This window comes from Ictalurus furcatus, chromosome 3 (assembly GCF_023375685.1).
Source record: "Ictalurus furcatus strain D&B chromosome 3, Billie_1.0, whole genome shotgun sequence".
NCBI lineage: Eukaryota > Metazoa > Chordata > Actinopteri > Siluriformes > Ictaluridae > Ictalurus > Ictalurus furcatus.
Genome location: NC_071257.1, coordinates 26,463,422 through 26,480,889, shown reverse-complemented (window position 1 = coordinate 26,480,889; position 17,468 = coordinate 26,463,422). Strand labels below are relative to the sequence as shown.

At 39.7% G+C, this 17,468-nt stretch overlaps 2 protein-coding genes across 3 annotated transcripts; one reads left to right on the top strand and one right to left on the bottom strand.

The window, feature by feature from the left end:
* Positions 1 to 4,429: 4,429 nt before the first annotated feature.
* LOC128605913 (kelch-like protein 10) lies at positions 4,430 to 6,934 on the bottom strand. 2 transcript variants are annotated; one of them, XM_053621776.1, is made up of 4 exons: positions 6,868 to 6,934; positions 6,735 to 6,786; positions 5,684 to 5,861; positions 4,550 to 5,131 (listed from the first exon to the last, which is right to left on the bottom strand). In XM_053621776.1, the coding sequence occupies exons 3-4, from the start codon at positions 5,821 to 5,823 to the stop codon at positions 4,813 to 4,815; spliced, it is 459 nt and encodes a 152-aa protein (XP_053477751.1). In that variant the 5' UTR covers positions 5,824 to 5,861; positions 6,735 to 6,786; positions 6,868 to 6,934; the 3' UTR covers positions 4,550 to 4,812. The 2 variants fall into 2 exon arrangements, with proteins under 2 accessions (XP_053477752.1, XP_053477751.1); XM_053621777.1 differs by lacking the exons at positions 5,684 to 5,861; positions 6,868 to 6,934 and having other exon boundaries at positions 4,430 to 5,131; positions 6,735 to 6,845.
* Positions 6,935 to 10,148: 3,214 nt separating this feature from the next.
* Positions 10,149 to 13,335, top strand: LOC128605911 (tubulin beta chain-like). Its single transcript, XM_053621773.1, has 4 exons — positions 10,149 to 10,308; positions 10,668 to 10,776; positions 10,894 to 11,004; positions 12,160 to 13,335. The coding sequence occupies exons 1-4, from the start codon at positions 10,252 to 10,254 to the stop codon at positions 13,215 to 13,217; spliced, it is 1,335 nt and encodes a 444-aa protein (XP_053477748.1). The 5' UTR covers positions 10,149 to 10,251; the 3' UTR covers positions 13,218 to 13,335.
* Positions 13,336 to 17,468: the final 4,133 nt, after the last annotated feature.

Here is a 17,468-nt window from a genome sequence, read left to right as displayed (position 1 = left end):
TCAAGTAAGGTGAATGTAAATTTCTTATACAGGTTTTAACAACAGTTTAATTAAGGTTCTATTTAATTTCTACTGACCGCCAGATTGCTTTGCACCTGGACGTGCAGGTCGAGTGTTTATATCAACAAAGTTACTTGTGACCTGGGTGACGTGTGCCTTTTGACCCGGTACTAAAGGCACGTTCACCCCAGAAACGACCTCTTAGCAATCTCCTCTTGTTGGTAAGCAGGTTCAGGAGTGCAGGCACCCTTGTAACCCGAAGTAGGGTTGGAGCTACGAACATTCGTCCTCCAAAGACTGCAGTTAGCCTCTTTTTTTGTGATTATTTCACTTCAGATAGTACGCTATCCAGCAAAAGGTGAGTGACTCTGCTATCAACGCCGTTTAGGAGTGGGCACGCACTAATTCGACAGGCGGCAGTTTACGGTTCATTTTCAGTTTGGTGTTTCTCGCTTTAACGCTGATACAACGCTAAATAATTGAAGTCGGGTTGGAATCCCCTCAAGTAAATTTCTGTTTATACGTATCGTGGAGTTATTCCCCACGATTTTGGTTGTTTCATTTTTTGAAAACGCGCTGTCGGTAAGCAACGCACCCCTATTGGGCTTCACTGAATTGTTTTTCATCTCCGTGATTTAGTCCATGAATTGACTTAATTATTGGCTATAGTGTGAACGTGTTCACTCTTAACTGCTCCATATTGCACCATAGTGCATAGTGATCATAGAGGGATCATTCCCCAATATTGTTATTCTTTAATTCTCATAATTGACTTGTGGCAGGATAGGCTACACAGCACCCCTGATTGGGCTTCAATGAAACAGGTGATTGTTTTCGTCCCAGCGGTTTAGTTCCTGAATTTATTTAATTATTGGATATAGTGTGAGCGTGTTTGCTCTTAACTGCTCCAAATTGCATCACAATGCATAGTGATCATAGAGGGATCATTCCCCAATATTGTTATTCTTTAATTCTCATAATTGACTTCTTGTGGCAGTCCAAAGTGTCTGTAGTGTATGAATGGGTGTGTGAATGTGTGAGTGATTGTGCCCTGTGATGGATTGGCACCTTGTCCAGGGTGTACCCCGCATTGTGCCTGATGCTCCCTGGGATAGGCTCCAGGTTTCCCTGTGACCCTGAAAAGGATTAAGCGGTATAGAAGATGGATGGATGGACTTGTTGTGGCAGGATAGGCTACACAACGCCCCTGATTGGGGTTCAATGAAACGGGTGATTGTTTTCGTCCCCCGTGATTTAGTTCCTGAACTTATTTAATTATTGGCTATAGTGTGAGCGTGTTTGCTCTTAACTGCACTGTATCACACCACTTAAGAGAGGGATTGATGGAGATGGCATGCATGAACTGCAGCTCCATGAGCTTAGCAGCACGGGCAGCCAGGTTGGCCCAGCTAGAGGGCAGGTTGGGCACTCAACCGCATCCTACACAGGCCATGTCTCCCAGCTCTCATGAGCGCTGTAAGACACCTTGGTTTCTGAGTTTGCAGAGATTAAGTCTCTCCTCCTTAATCTGCAACCACCCAGTGCACAGCCTGCTAGTGGTCCTGCTGCAGCTGCACTGCAGTCTCCCCCCAGGGTGCTGCCTCCAATACTGCCACCAGCCTTTGAGACCCAGGAGGAGGATGCACTCTCCACTAGAGCCTCGGAGAGCCTAGTTATTGGGAGAGGTTATGACGAGGAGGGGGCAGGTGAGAGCTCCCATTCATCTCATCCCAATTCGCAGGGGACGAGCCACAGTACACTGAAGGACTCGGAGACCAGTCAGACATCAGTCAGGCTTGTGGTAAAAATGGCCTTGGCACATCTAGGGTTAGATGCAGCACCAGTCCAGGTGACTCCTCAGAGCACCTTTTTCAGGAAGACCTCTCAGTCCGCAGCTCTGTGTCCCACCCTCAGCTCCATATATCGGGGAGCTGCAGAGGTGCTAGGAAGACCCCAGACGTTTCCCTCATCTACAGACAGACTGTAGAGCACTAGCTAATATGCAGGATGCATCGGACCATGGCCTTGACCGCATGCCCAATATAGAGCCGGCTGTTGCCGCCCTTGTGGTATCACCTGATGAAGCATCTCGGCCCAATGCACGCTGCCCCCGGCCACAGTGCCGGTTAACAGATGACTTCATTGTGAGACGCTATGACATAGCAGCACGTATGGGATGTATTGGGAATTCCATGTCACACCTTATGCTGGCCCTGTCCCAGACATTGCAGACTTTGAAGGTTGACCCTTCTGCCCACAGCCTGAGTGACGCCTCTTTGCAGGCATTCGCCTATATGATCAGGGAGTTGGGAAGGCTAATGTCTTCGTTAACCCTCACCTGACGCCAAATATGGCTGGCCCAGTCTCCACTTTTGGAACCCTGCAGGAGAGTCCTCCACTCTCTCCCGCTTATTCCGGGGGGAACTGTTTGGCCCGGCTGCACCGCAAGGAGCGCAGCCTACAGGTTACACAGGCCAGACAACAGTTTGCTAGTCTGCGTCGTGAACACCCCATTAGACAGAGACCCTCTAGGGCATCAAATACGGCTCAGTACATACCACAGCCGATTTCAAGAACACAACGCCCAGAAAGGTTTCGTCAGCCAACCCTCACCCAGCCCCCTCGCTTGGCACACCGAGGCCAGACTTCGGGCCGTTGCCCCTCCAGAAATTATAAGGGGCGAAGGGGTAGACAATGACTGTACCACTCCCGCGGTCGGGTGCTTCACCAGCCAGTAGCTCAGATGCAGGGAAGCGCTTACATCAGACCCCTGGGTTGTATCAACTCTGTCACAGGTCTCAGAGCAACAAATTTCTCCAAGAACCAGGTTTCACTGCACTGTGTTGCTGTATTAACCGGTGACGACACACCTGATAACAAAGAGAACTGGAGTGAGGTATGAATGAACCAGCTGGCACGATCTACAACACTACTTCCAACAAATCGATGCTTCTTCCAAATTTTTGGAATAGTTCAAAGAAACAACGAAAATAAAAGTAAGGCTAGAAGATCTCTTCTGAGATCGTCAATATACTACGCTTGAGCAGAAACTCCACCTTCTCCAAGACTCCTCCCGCATGATATGTAAAAATGAGTCTGACTACATATCAAGTCAAAGCATTCTGAGCATCAACAAGCAATCAGCCCCATTTCTACAACTCTGATGCTACCCTGGATGATGATGTGACCAGTTCGGGTTTTGAAGACGGCGAAAACCTAGGAAAAAGAAATCTGACCTTTCTGACAACGAACTATGAAACCATGCGGTTACGGGAGAACTGCGGGACAGAATTATCCAACAAGATCTGAAGGACACTGCCACGGCTGCGCGATTGATCATCCGCGTCAACTCCAACACTCGTGTTTGTTCGGTCCTGACGAGTACTATCTGCACCTAAACACCTACAGATTGCTGAAAAAACTGTTTAAACCATGGTTCAAATACAGGTTGGCAAGAGGTCTGAAATTGTGTGGTATCAATCACACCCCATCCCTGGAAAAAATTCAAGGTATCGCCGACGCCATTGTGTGTGAACGGCGAGACGAGTCTCACATCAAAACCGTGCTGAACGAGGTCAAAGAGAAAACCAAAGACGTTTTCAACGAGCAGGTGTACGAAGACGTTGTGGACTACTGGACCTTTCACTCATCTCTGGAACCCGCTGACCCACCGCATACATGGGGAAACCTCAAAACACGCCACGTCTATTCTGACTGCGAGAAAAGCTTGAAGTCAAACAAAACAAAATGCTGAAGACATTCGTAAATAACGTGTGTCCTTTACACACTTGTGTGCATCAAGTTTTATCTTACACGTTTTGCTCAAACGTTTGAATGTAAAACTAATCCTGTGTCTAAACCTGTGTGCGATGTAAAATTGCTTAGAAAGGAAAATGTCACTTTGATTGAATATGTAATACCATGCTCACGTGTTCTGAGATAAAATGCTTAATCTACACTTGCGTTTGATCATTCTTGTCTTGACACTCGAAAATGACTGAACGATTGATGAAGAATATATATTATACGCTGTCAGACCCTGGCTCGTACGGTGGCGTTGAGAGTTTGCAAAGAGCTATTGTTGAGAAAATCGGTAAAAGAGCTAATGACACTGAAATAAAAAACTGGTTAGCAGAGCAGGATGCGTACAGTCTTCATAAACCAGTATCTATAAAGTTTAAAAGGATTTTGTCAAGAACATCGATGAACAATGGCAAGCTGGTTTAGTCGATATGAGCAACCTGTCAGAGAGTAATGACAACGCGAAATTTATGATCACGTTCATAGATATTTGCTCCAAATATGCCTGGGTACGTGTGTTACGAAACAAGACCGGACTCGAGGTAACTAAAGCCTTTGATTCCATTCTAAAGGAAGGTAGAGTCACCAGAAAACTACAAACTGACCAAGGAAAGGAGTTTTTTAACAAAAATTTTCAGACATTAATGAAAAAACATGCCATTGTTCACTTTGCTATGGGTACGGGGCTAAAAGCAAGATGTGGACTGCAATAAAAAGATAAAGTTTGTAATAAAGTTTTGTGGGGTTTTTTGTGAGTCATGGTTCAAACGATCATTGATTTTGAAATGATTTTTAACAGCCTCAGATGTTTTAGCGCCCCCTCACCTCTCCGGAACGGTTCCACAAATAAACTCGTTTGAAATAAAACAGCCGGAGACAGAGGTTCTGTCAATGGGATGTAGTTTAATAGCGTTTTTAAAAGCTCCACGTCTAGAGAAGGTCATCGTACGCGACGGTGTACGTCAGGAAGCCCAGACATCACACAGCAGCTCAACGCACCGCAGACGATATTCATGTCCAGGCCGTGACATGCAACAAGTAGCTGTAGGAATGATCCTGCAGCACGTTGTATGAGTGAACGTCGGCGTACTGCCAAATCCCTAAGCAGTTTTCTGGGCTGAGATGTGCTTTCTGGAAGTCGCAACAGTCACGAACAAGGTCTCGCATGAACAGGTAATCGGCCATGACCAACAGAGCCTGCACGTTATCAGTGGTGACTCGAATCTCCTTGGTGTAGATGTAGTGGATTATAAGCTCCATGATGTCGGGAGATACATTGGTCATGGTGTACACCTTCTGCTCCGAGCTGCTCCCTTTCGTGAACAGGGCTCTGGAATATCAGGAAGAGGAAACATATTAGGAACAATAGTTTGCTCTATAGTCTGGAAATCACGAATTGGAATCCTGATGATGATGATGATGATGATGATGATGATGATGATGTGAAAGCTGTAGTTTGAGAGAGTTTAAACGGAGGGCGTGTCTCTTGGCCTGTCAATCAGAGTAACCCTAGCCGATCAAGTGTGTTCGCTCAGGTACAGTACAAACACGAGATGATGTACAATGGTGTTGATGATGGTATTAGCAACCAACTAAAGAGGATCTGTGTATTTACAAACACTGTACGTCAGTGAATTATTGTAATGTCAGTGCATCACGAGTTGCTATGGTGGTGATGTGAAAGTTTTACTGAATTTCCTGTCTAGTTATGAACTGGTTTTATTTTACTCTACTTATTAGCTACTGTATTATATCGGTTTTTTTATTACTCAATTTTCTCTTTTTAGACACATCATTTCACCCTTCACTCATCTGCTGTATAGTTTTGCCCATTAGCTAACACTTTGAAGAATAAATGTGATTGGGTTTTTCTTCCTTTTACCGGAAATACGGGCTGCGCGCACAGAGGATGATCTTATGGACCTTGAATTCCACCTCGTCCACTCTGAGGACCACGTCACATAGCTCCTCCTTCAACCGCATCTTGTTCAGCACACCGCACAGTGTCATGGCTGCACTCATCTCTCTCTCAGAACTCCTATCCGACCTGTAATTTTCTTCTAAAAGGCCGTGATGATGATGAGCGTTCACACAGGGCTGTTTTATAAAGACCGGAACTTCTAGAATTCCAGCATCACGGAATTCCAGCATTCTTAGAATCAGCTCTTAGTGAAGGATCTCAGAATCAACGGTAGCTTCTCTTATTTATTTATTTATTTTTAAGGGACATTGTTTTTATTATTATTATTATTATTATTATTATTATTATTGCTGTACTTTTTATTTATCGGAGAGAAGCCTATGAAATAAACCCTCTGTTTTACGTCACTAAGCTGTGGCCTCAAACTACATGACTACATGATTTCATGATTAGTGTTTAATTTAAGTTGCCCAACATCAAACACAGTATATTATAATGACATTGATATTATAATAAACCTGGAAGCACCACATTCACCTGGCTGAATATATTACAAAACTTTACAGATTTTATTTTTTTTTTTACATTTTTACTTGTAAAAAAAAGAAAGAAAGACAAAGAATTCTCATTGTTTAACATACAGCACGCCATGTTTCCTCTAGCTGCAATCAGTCTTAACTCTTGAAATGCAAAAGAACTCAACAAAAATAATAAATGAATAAATCCAGTCATTAAATCTAGCACTTAGATAATAAAAACTATTCTACAGGAGGCTCAAACATGAAGACAAGAAATTCACATTTAAGTGTCACAAAAGATTGTAAAAAAAAAAACAGAACACATTACAAGCATCTTTAAAACAATCCTTGAGGTGATCAGACGAGTGCGTCCAGTCTATTCAGTTCAGAGGTGAGCCCTGCGTTTGTATGATGTTTAATGTAAAAGCCGCACAAGTTAATGATGTTAATCCGTTTTTTCTTCCGTGTTTAATGTCACACCGTGACATACTCACCCTGTGTTTCTGTTTACACCCACACGCTCATTGCAGCCAGTCGATGTCTTTTCTAAATCAGAACAAAAACAAATCATATCGTCTATCTAACCATCTATCTATATATTCATATTCCTCAACAATACTCGCATACCTTCCTCGGTTCTTCTTCCATGTGTGTGATGGGGAAAACGTGACAGTGTTTTAGAATAGAAACTGGTCGTGTTTAGAGCATGCACAAGTACTAAACCGATTTAATTCTGTAATTACACGGAGCGTAGTGTCCGCTCTAAGGGATATATTCAGAGTCAGAGACTTTTTATTTCTGTTACTGATATGACAATAGAATGAGAAAAAAGGTACACAGACCAGCTACATCAGATCACACACTGTGTCGTGTTTGTAGATTATACTTACAGAAAGCAGATATTTGTAAAGCAAGGCAGCACACAGCAAAGACGCATTCAGTCGGTAAGAGAATGACGTGCAGATCCACCTTACGCTGGCCAGTTTCTATTTATAATTGGAAAAGAAACGAAATTGTAGTTCTGTACGTATATACATTAAAATGGGCTGGTTTCAATAACATTTTTGCGATTAATATGTCAGTAATTTCACACTAATGTTTCTACAGTGATCATGGACTATAGAGTTGACTCACGCGCTTTTGGGATCAGCTCCACTATTAACGCAACTGCGTTCACAAGGACCACCACCACTGAGCCATGAACACAACCAAATGGGATAAAGCTGTAACACAAAGACATGACAATTAGAGAAAACATTCACTTTTCCCTTTTAACTCAGTTTGTTGTTTTATAAATATAGAATAACGGTATTTTATGGCCTGAATGTAACTCGGACATATCCTGATTGAGACAGAAATATCGTCATACTTTGACAGAAAATAATTTTGTACTTACGTCGCTGTGTCCCGGTGCTTCTGGAGTCATATTTTGGACCTGTGGCGATTAAAGCGAAATCAGTGAATTTATATGAGATCTGTGATAGTAGAAACAAAACCTGCTCCTTTCTTTACAATCCAGTACACGTTTTCCAATTCCGTATAAATAACAATGCACTAGTGGCACCCCAAACCTGCACAGCAGTGGTAATTGAAACTGGTCAAAATCAGACCCTTTCAGCATGACCTTCACAACTATGCACATGGACGCCACATTTCTAGCTGTCTCACCCATTAAATTACTCATAACTACTGATGAATAGCTTTATGAATTATAAAACAGAGAGAGAAATAGTTTGTATATTTTGTAAAACCTTATTTTGACAGATCTAGGTCAAAGGTCAAGATCATTATCATCAATTATATTTATGTTGACAGGTCTTGACAGGTGTAGGTCAAAGATTAATATCGGTGGTCCTTCACACAGATCCGTATGTTCAACATTTAAAGATGATGTTTTAAAAGAAACGGGTGTTTCGTCCATAATATATTGCTGACTATATTACTTAAGGTTTAACATTTTTATTTTGTGATGGCAGCAAGACAAACGGTCGTACATTTGATATCTGGTGATTTTAGAATTAGGCCACAACTGTCAAATGTGTTTTGTGAATGGCTTTGTCAGGCAAAGAGCACGATGGCATGGAAATATTATATATATATATATATATATATATATATATATATATATATATATATATATATACATATATATATATATATATATAATATAGATCAGATCAACAGTCTGTCTTTACCCTCTCCTGATCTGGAGTGAAAATGATTACTTTTTATTTCCTTGTATGGGTTTATGACAGTGAGCAGTCATATACACTATAAGCCAAAGGTATAGAAGCAGTCGAGTTATTTTTAAAGGTTCCAGAATAATTTAACAGTTAAGGCATATTTCCAAGAGAACAGAATATATTAGACATTTAGTGTAAAGTAGTGTAAATAAATAAATAAATAAATAAATAAATAACCTTTCTCTGAAATATTTCAGTGGAAATAGAGAAAGTTAGAGGAAGTGAACGTGTAGCTTTACTGTTCATTGGCACTTTATTGTATATTTGGATCTCTCTTGATTCATTTTCATATTCAGGTTTTTTTTAATATTCATTTTATTATTATTTTTTATGAAATACCTTCAACATAGGAGAGTCTGGCAACTAACATAACGTATGAATGTAGGAACATGGATTTTCACCATGCGCTCCACCGGCATCCTAGTTGAAAAGAGTCAAACATGTTAAATCTTCAAAGGTCAGACAGTGCAGGAGTAAGGAAAATAAAAGCACATCACCTATTTAGATTATATCTATGATTAAGTTCACATTCAGTTTAGAAACGAAGCTCATGTTAAGGCTATTTCCTCCAGAGATGTCTCCAGAAGAAATTGATGACCAATTCCCTAGGCATTGTGCCTCAATTTAAAATAAACACTCACATGCAGATACAGAAAGTATGATATTGTGCACAGAGGCAAGATAGACAGGAATATTCGAAAGGAAATTGATCTATTTAACATATCTATTTAAATACTTATTAAGATTACTGTGCTAGTAAGAGTTCCTTACCAGCTCCTGACTATGGCTATCACAGATAGTTGTGTGTTCATGTAATTTTGTGCAGATGCATGTTGTAGTATTGCGTTTATGTTGTCTGTGAATCTGATTCATCTCTCATAGGATGCATTTGGGTGTGTTAATTAACCACTAATAAAGTTTACTGATTTTCATTCACGAAGCTCAAGCAGGTCATTCCTGCTGATATCTATATTACTACTTTCCACGCCATGTCTTTATCTCCACCACCTTTCAAACAAAGTGATGCCCATGTATTGCCTAACCCTAATCTTACTGAGTGTACCTCCTCACAGTCCTTGTGGACAGGCTGAACTTTACTCAAACCCTTATATAGGAATAGTAAATGGGTGTGTGATTTCATGAAAAGAAAAGTAGGTTCTGTGTGCATGTTAAATTTATTTAATGGATATAGGCAATGTAACTGCTTAAATACCTCCATGAAAATGTCTTCATCATTTGAGCTGTTTGTTTGCACGAATGGTGTGTTTGACTCAATGTGTCTGAGGGAAGTTAATGCACGTAGCAGGATAAATGGAAATAAATCTTCATACTGAAGCACAGATAAAACAGAACACAACAACAGTGCAGGGATGCTTACTGTTTTTATGGATGTACATGTGTGGTCCCTTGCTGAAACAGACATTCAAATGCATTGTACAGTATATAATGCCATCTAACGTTTTGTTTGTTTTTTTGTTAATTGGAGGGTGGAGTTAGATTTCATTAAACAATTTCAGCCATAGTTGGACAAAGAACAACCTTCACAAATATCGAAAAAATGTCATTGAGCCATTTGGAGTCGAAAGAGTCGGCTCTTATTGGCGAGCTGAGTTGAGTCTGATCTGATTCACAAAAACGAATCAGAATTCCCGTCACTATAGAGACGGAACGCATTTTTTTGGTGGCCAATCCGTGACACAACACGTTTATGAGAGTAAGGACGAGTGTGTTTGAGTTCACAGTTTGTGTTTAGTAAACGCGTCTAAAAATGAGGGAAATCGTTCACATGCAAGCTGGTCAGTGTGGGAATCAGATTGGTGCAAAAGTAAGTTTAAAACATGAATATTATTACAATTCTTACCGTTTAGTTTTATTAGTTGGTTAACTTCAAGGGGAAAAAAGTGGTCGTTGGAAATGTCTGGGTTATTCTTTTAGCAACAAGAATATTACACAGCAACAGCTGTCGATGGGTTAACTATTTAAGCTACTTTTCTCTTGTTTATTTAAGGGTTTAGGTCGAAAATAGCGTCTTTTTTGTTTGTTTGTTTGTTTGTTTTTATTTGAAATTGCTGCCGATGACTTGACTGCGCGCGCTGCTCGAGCTAGCTTGCTAACGTTATGATCATGCTGTAGTAAACATTGACTATAATAACGGTCTGGTTTTGTAATTTGATGCTGTTGTAGTTTTGGGAGGTGATCAGTGATGAACACGGAATCGACCCAACCGGTACCTACCACGGTGACAGTGACCTGCAGCTGGAGCGGATTAACGTGTATTACAACGAAGCCTCTGGTAAACCCGGCTATTCATAGCTTTACCTTGTGTCCAAATAAGCTTAATTTTTAAGTTTAATTGCTCACCTTAAATGCTTAACTAGCCGTAGTGAAAGTGTGTCCTGTGGTGAAACAGGTGGAAAGTATGTTCCCCGGGCTGTACTGGTGGATTTGGAGCCAGGGACCATGGACTCTGTAAGATCTGGTCCTTTTGGACAATTGTTCAGACCAGACAACTTCGTGTTTGGTGGGTGACATTTATATTTCATTTTATTTTTAATGATTGAAATAAAAATGTAATTTTTTTTTATCATTGTTTGCTCATCTCCTTTGTCATATTGTGCATGATTTGGGTGTACTGATCACATTGTGATTTTTAAAAAAAAATTTGTTTAGGTTTTTTCCCCCCTGTGTCTGAATTTTGGCAAAATGGTGGGATGGTTAAAAAAATAAATAAAAATAATAATAATCAATTTTTTTGTGCAAAGACATCCCCAGTTTCTGTAAGCCAGTCAAATTCTGATTGCTAATCTCCATACCCAAACCCAAATATGCAGTTTCACTCTGAAATAAGTCCCATTCCCTTTACATATTGTCTTCAGATCCTTCACAAGAATTCAGTATTGTGCAAACAACTTACCTAATGCCTTTTTAGACAAGCTGTTGTCAAACATGTGCAGTGCATGAATGCATGAGTTTTTGTTTTTAAGGGGTTATGAAGAGATCTGGGATATCTAGGGAGTTTTTGAGCAAGTAAGATGTAGGACTTCCTAAATGATTAAATACATGAATTAGCAAAGTTGTACTTTTCAGAATCCTTCAAAATTTTGTAAGACTGTTCATCTGTCCTGTTGAACCCCTGAATGTAAACTAGGTATTTCTTACATGGCCTTTAAAGTGCTACTGAAATAAAATGTTCGTCTAGTTGGGGGTGGGGGGAGATGGCTGGATACAGATGTAAAATATCTGCCCTAAAGTAATATTTTACCCAACATGAACGCAACTTTTTATTTATTAAATCTTGTGTCTGGGTCACATTTTTTATGCTCATAAGCAACGCTGAATGAGTGGATGAATGCAGGCAGAGGGTCCAGTTTACCCCAATATAATGCAAATTTAGAGAAATGAGGGAAAGAAATGCAAGGTGACATTGAATGAAGAATTGAATATTAGATTTTTCTCGTTTTAGATATATAGGTCACAACCGAAGTATACAACTTATATTTCTTAAGGTGTATCTAGAAAGTTCCAAAAAATGCATTGAAAGATCTGGATATTTTCTTTTGGATAGTAATGGATGTATTAAGCACACATTTTTATATAGATCACTTTAATTGTTTAAAATGGCATGTTTGTGGTGCCTTTATGTTGTAATTTAGCCTTATTGTCCCACTTTTCACAGGTCAGAGTGGGGCTGGAAACAACTGGGCCAAAGGCCATTATACTGAAGGTGCTGAGCTGGTGGACTCGGTGCTGGATGTTGTGCGTAAGGAGGCTGAGAGCTGTGACTGCCTACAGGGCTTCCAGCTCACTCACTCCTTGGGTGGGGGCACCGGATCAGGCATGGGCACGCTGCTCATCAGCAAGATCCGTGAGGAGTATCCCGACCGTATCATGTGCACGTTCAGTGTTGTGCCATCTCCTAAAGTCTCAGACACTGTGGTGGAGCCCTACAACGCCACTCTGTCTGTGCACCAACTGGTGGAGAACACTGATGAGACGTACTGCATTGACAATGAAGCACTATATGACATCTGTTTCCGCACTTTAAAGCTCACAACTCCCACTTATGGCGATCTCAACCATCTTGTTTCTGCCACCATGAGTGGTGTAACCACCTGCCTCCGTTTTCCTGGGCAGCTCAATGCTGATCTGCGAAAACTGGCTGTCAATATGGTGCCCTTCCCTCGTCTGCACTTCTTCATTCCTGGTTTTGCCCCACTCACCAGCAGGGGGAGCCAACAGTACCGTGCGCTCACTGTACCTGAACTAACACAACAGATGTTTGATGCCAAGAATATGATGGCGGCGTGTGATCCACGCCATGGCCGCTACCTGACGGTGGCTGCTATCTTCCGGGGCCGCATGTCTATGAAAGAGGTGGATGAGCAGATGCTCAATGTGCAAAACAAAAACAGCAGCTATTTTGTGGAATGGATCCCCAACAATGTCAAAACAGCTGTATGTGACATCCCACCAAGAGGGCTTAAGATGGCTGCCACCTTCATTGGCAACAGCACAGCCATCCAGGAGCTGTTCAAGCGCATCTCAGAGCAGTTCACAGCCATGTTCAGGAGAAAGGCCTTCCTACATTGGTACACAGGAGAAGGAATGGATGAGATGGAGTTCACTGAGGCAGAGAGCAACATGAATGACCTTGTATCTGAGTACCAGCAGTACCAGGATGCCACAGCTGAAGAGGAGGGCGAGTTTGATGAGGAAGAAGAGGAATTGGCATAAAGATGTGTTAATCTTTCACATGTTCATATTTTCTATGTCTTTCTGTTCCTTGAAATCGATGTAAAGTTAACAACTCCACCTTTGTACTTTCAAACTTTCTAATAAATGTTTAACTTGGGCAGCTTGGCTGGTTCTTTGCTCATTTTTAATGAAATCATTCAGCAATTTGGAGTCCAATGTCCTTCTAGTTCTCATGTAGTTGCACAGAATTATGAATATTATATTTACATTTTTTGCCTCGACTAAATTCTAACCCCAGATATGATTTTTTACGTAAAGCAAAAATATTCAAATAAAATTTTGTTGTGAAATTGGGCTTTAAACCAAAATGATATCAAGGGTGTTGATTTCTTGTACTGCTTAATTGAACAAACCTGGTCACACAGTGGGGGGTGGTTGGGGGGAGGGATCTATGTGAATACAGCAAGAAGCTTCATCAGCTATACATAATCTTTATTTCCCGTAGTTTTATATAAATGTGAAGTCAGGTGCTGCCATAGTGTGTAGAGAAATCAATTTTTATTTATTTAGTTTGACCTTGATATTGTTAAATGAAAATGCTCACTTTATTATGAGTAGTGATTACCCTGACCCTGTGTAGGATAAACAATTTGGAAAATGGATGTATAATTATTACTTGGAAACTTTACAGCAACAGAGACACATTTCATGAGGTTTGGCACCCAGCAGTCCAAATACTGGCACAGAATTAGCGATTCACAGTCTTTTCATGCGACTCCTTTCAGAAAATGGTCTTTCGCTGTTTCGTATGCACACAGAACCTACTTTTCTTTTTATGAAATCACACACCCATTTACTATTCCTATATAAGGGTTTGAGTAAAGTTCAGCCTGTCCACAAGGACTGTGAGGAGGTACACTCAGTAAGGTTAGGGTTAGGCAATACATGGGCATCACTTTGTTTGAAAGGTGGTGGAGATAAAGACATGGCGTGGAAAGTAGTAATATAGATATCAGCAGGAATGACCTGCTTGAGCTTCGTGAATGAAAATCAGTAAACTTTATTAGTGGTTAATTAACACACCCAAATGCATCCTATGAGAGATGGACCAGATTCACAGACAACATAAACGCAATACTACAACATGCATCTGCACAAAATTACATGAACACACAACTATCTGTGATAGCCATAGTCAGGAGCTGGTAAGGAACTCTTACTAGCACAGTAATCTTAATAAGTATTTAAATAGATATGTTAAATAGATCAATTTCCTTTCGAATATTCCTGTCTATCTTGCCTCTGTGCACAATATCATACTTTCTGTATCTGCATGTGAGTATTTATTTTAAATTGAGGCACAATGCCTAGGGAATTGGTCATCAATTTCTTCTGGAGACATCTCTGGAGGAAATAGCCTTAACATGAGCTTCATTTCTAAACTGAATGTGAACTTAATCATAATCTAAATAGGTGATGTGCTTTTATTTTCCTTACTCCTGCACTGTCTGACCTTTGAAGATTTAACATGTTTGACTTTCTTTTCAACTAGGATGCCGGTGGAGCGCATGGTGAAAATCCATGTTCCTACATTCATACGTTATGTTAGTTGCCAGACTCTCCTATGTTGAAGGTACTTCATAAAAAATAATAATAAAATGAATATTAAAAAAAACCTGAATATGAAAATGAATCAAGAGAGATCTAAATATACAATAAAGTGCCAATGAACAGTAAAGCTACACGTTCACTTCCTCTAACTTGTTCAGTAATTGTAATACAGATTAAATACGTGGGGGCAGATGATGTAAACTGTGGATCTGGTCCAATGTTATTTGGGAACAAAGAGCAAGCTGAATTTTCTCAACATAAATTTTCGTGTAGTTTGTTATCAGATTGTCTAGATGTACATCTCACATCTGATGAACGAGATTTCCTCTCCCGTGCTGTAATGATGGCTGGAAACTAGGACTTAATGGCATATACTGTAGGAAGGTCATATAGAACGTAGAGAAATCTCATTGGGAATTAAGTCACCTTACACGTTGCCTTTTATTCTGATCACAACCAGGCAGTTATATTATTTCTGAATTTAGTCTATGTTTAGACTTTTTTTGATGCTGAAGAAGCAAAAATCTAAGGAACCCTTAACCTTCAGACTAATGATTTGCAATGTCTGAACACAATGCTTGAAAAGAAACATGTAAAATGAACTTGAAAAGGTAGAAAGGGGTTCTATGAATTAATTAATGGGTACCTCTCTCTCTTTATATCACTATTACAATTGTGCTTAAACAGATACATAGCAGACAAATATACATATAGACAGTTTTACTTTGCACACGCATACCAACTTAATCTTCACCTATCATCATTCCCTGTTAACGAAATCTGTCACCACCTAATTAAACAGTTTAAGTCACTAACCAAAGTAAGTATACAAACTGAAGCTATGATAAAAGAACAAAAACAATTAACCTTTCTTAAAGAAATTCCTAAAATCCTCTGACCAAGTATATGGCTGTGCCATCTGTCTATCAAATAAATGCCAGTCCTTCAGGCTGAAAAATAAGGATCAAAATATTCTGCCAGTACTTTGGCACTGTGACTCAAAAAGTTTTTTTCATCTGACATCTGAAAGCTAACTACTGTCCCAACTGCCGTACAATACTGATAATGCTCTTACACTTAAGAGGGCTGAATGGCAGACCTTTGTAAATAATATTATGTTTCTTCCTTATAATGTCTTATATTTTATAAATATATTTTTATATATCTTATGTTACTTTTTGCCTTTTCTTATACATTGACATGGGAGAAGAGGGGCCAATGCTGCTGCAAAGGTGAGCCTGCACAAGGACATGTCTTTGCAACTGTAAGTGACTATTCAACTTAATCCTTCAAATGGTATTCATAAGGTGCCATAAGTTTCTGCTACTCTATGGATCATGTTGAAGTTTGAACAAAATGGGTTGACTTAATATCCGCAGCAGTAGTGTACAAGTCATTTCTTCCTGATTTGTTTATTAACTTTTATTGTATGCCTAAATGCAATAAAAGTTATTTGCCAGTTTCAGATGCTCCTAAACAAATTATTATAAAGTATGAGTTGGTAACTGATCAGCAAAGACTGTACTATCATTTCTAATATAACGTATTCAATATGGAAAAATATTTTCACTGAAATATTTCAAAGTTTGGTTTTTTTTTTTACACTAGTTTACACTAAATGTCTAATATATTCTGTTCTCTTGGAAATATGCCTTAATTGTTAAATTATTCTGGAACCTTTAAAAATAAGTCGACAGCTTCTATACCTTTGGCTTATAGTGTATATGACTGCTCACTGTCATAAACCCATACAAGGAAATAAAAAGTAATCATTTTCACTCCAGATCAGGAGAGGGTAAAGACAGACTGCTGATCTGATATATATATATATATATATATATATATATATATATATATATATATATATATAATATTTCCATGCCATCGTGCTCTTTGCCTGACAAAGCCATTCACAAAACACATTTGACAGTTGTGGCCTAATTCTAAAATCACCAGATATCAAATGTTCGACCGTTTGTCTTGCTGCCATCACAAAATAAAAATGTTAAACCTTAAGTAATATAGTCACAGAGGGTGTATGTACATTTGTCACTCTACATTAATGGTGTGGGATCCTTATAGACTGTGGAACAGAAATGTACTCAGTGTGTCTCCACCGATGTATTACACATTGGATTACAACCATTTTTCTATTTTACCATTATGGACGAAACACCCGTTTCTTTTAAAACATCATCTTTAAATGTTGAACATACGGATCTATATGAAGGACCACCGATATTAATCTTTGACCTACACCTGTCAAGACCTGTCAACTTAAATATAATTGATGATGATGATCTTGACCTTTGACCTAGATCTGTCAAAATAAGGTTTTACAAAATATACAAACTATTTCTCTCTCTGTTTTATAATTCATAAAGCTATTCATCAGTAGTTATGAGTCATTTAATGGGTTAGACAGCTAGAAATGTGGCGTCCATGTGCATAGTTGTGAAGGTCATGCTGAAAGGGTCTGATTTTGACCGTTTCAATTACCACTGCTGTGCAGGTTTGGGGTGCCACTAGTGCATTGTTATTTATACGGAATTGGAAAACGTGTACTGGATTCTACAGAAAGGAACAGGTTTTGTTTCTACTATCACAGATCTCATATAAATTCACTGATTTCGCTTTAATCACCACAGGTCCAGAATCTGACTCCAGAAGCACCGGGAC

Excerpts from the sequence above, each read along its gene's own strand:
- LOC128605913 (XM_053621776.1), bottom strand. The coding sequence starts at position 5,823 with ATGAGTGCAGCCATGACACTGTGCGGTGTGCTGAACAAGATGCGGTTG. Across the intron at positions 5,132-5,683 it reads GCGCGCAGCCCGTATTTCCG|AGCCCTGTTCACGAAAGGGA; the intron begins GTAAAAGGAAGA and ends CTGATATTCCAG.
- LOC128605911 (XM_053621773.1), top strand. The coding sequence starts at position 10,252 with ATGAGGGAAATCGTTCACATGCAAGCTGGTCAGTGTGGGAATCAGATT. Across the intron at positions 10,309-10,667 it reads GGAATCAGATTGGTGCAAAA|TTTTGGGAGGTGATCAGTGA; the intron begins GTAAGTTTAAAA and ends ATGCTGTTGTAG. Across the intron at positions 11,005-12,159 it reads ACCAGACAACTTCGTGTTTG|GTCAGAGTGGGGCTGGAAAC; the intron begins GTGGGTGACATT and ends CACTTTTCACAG.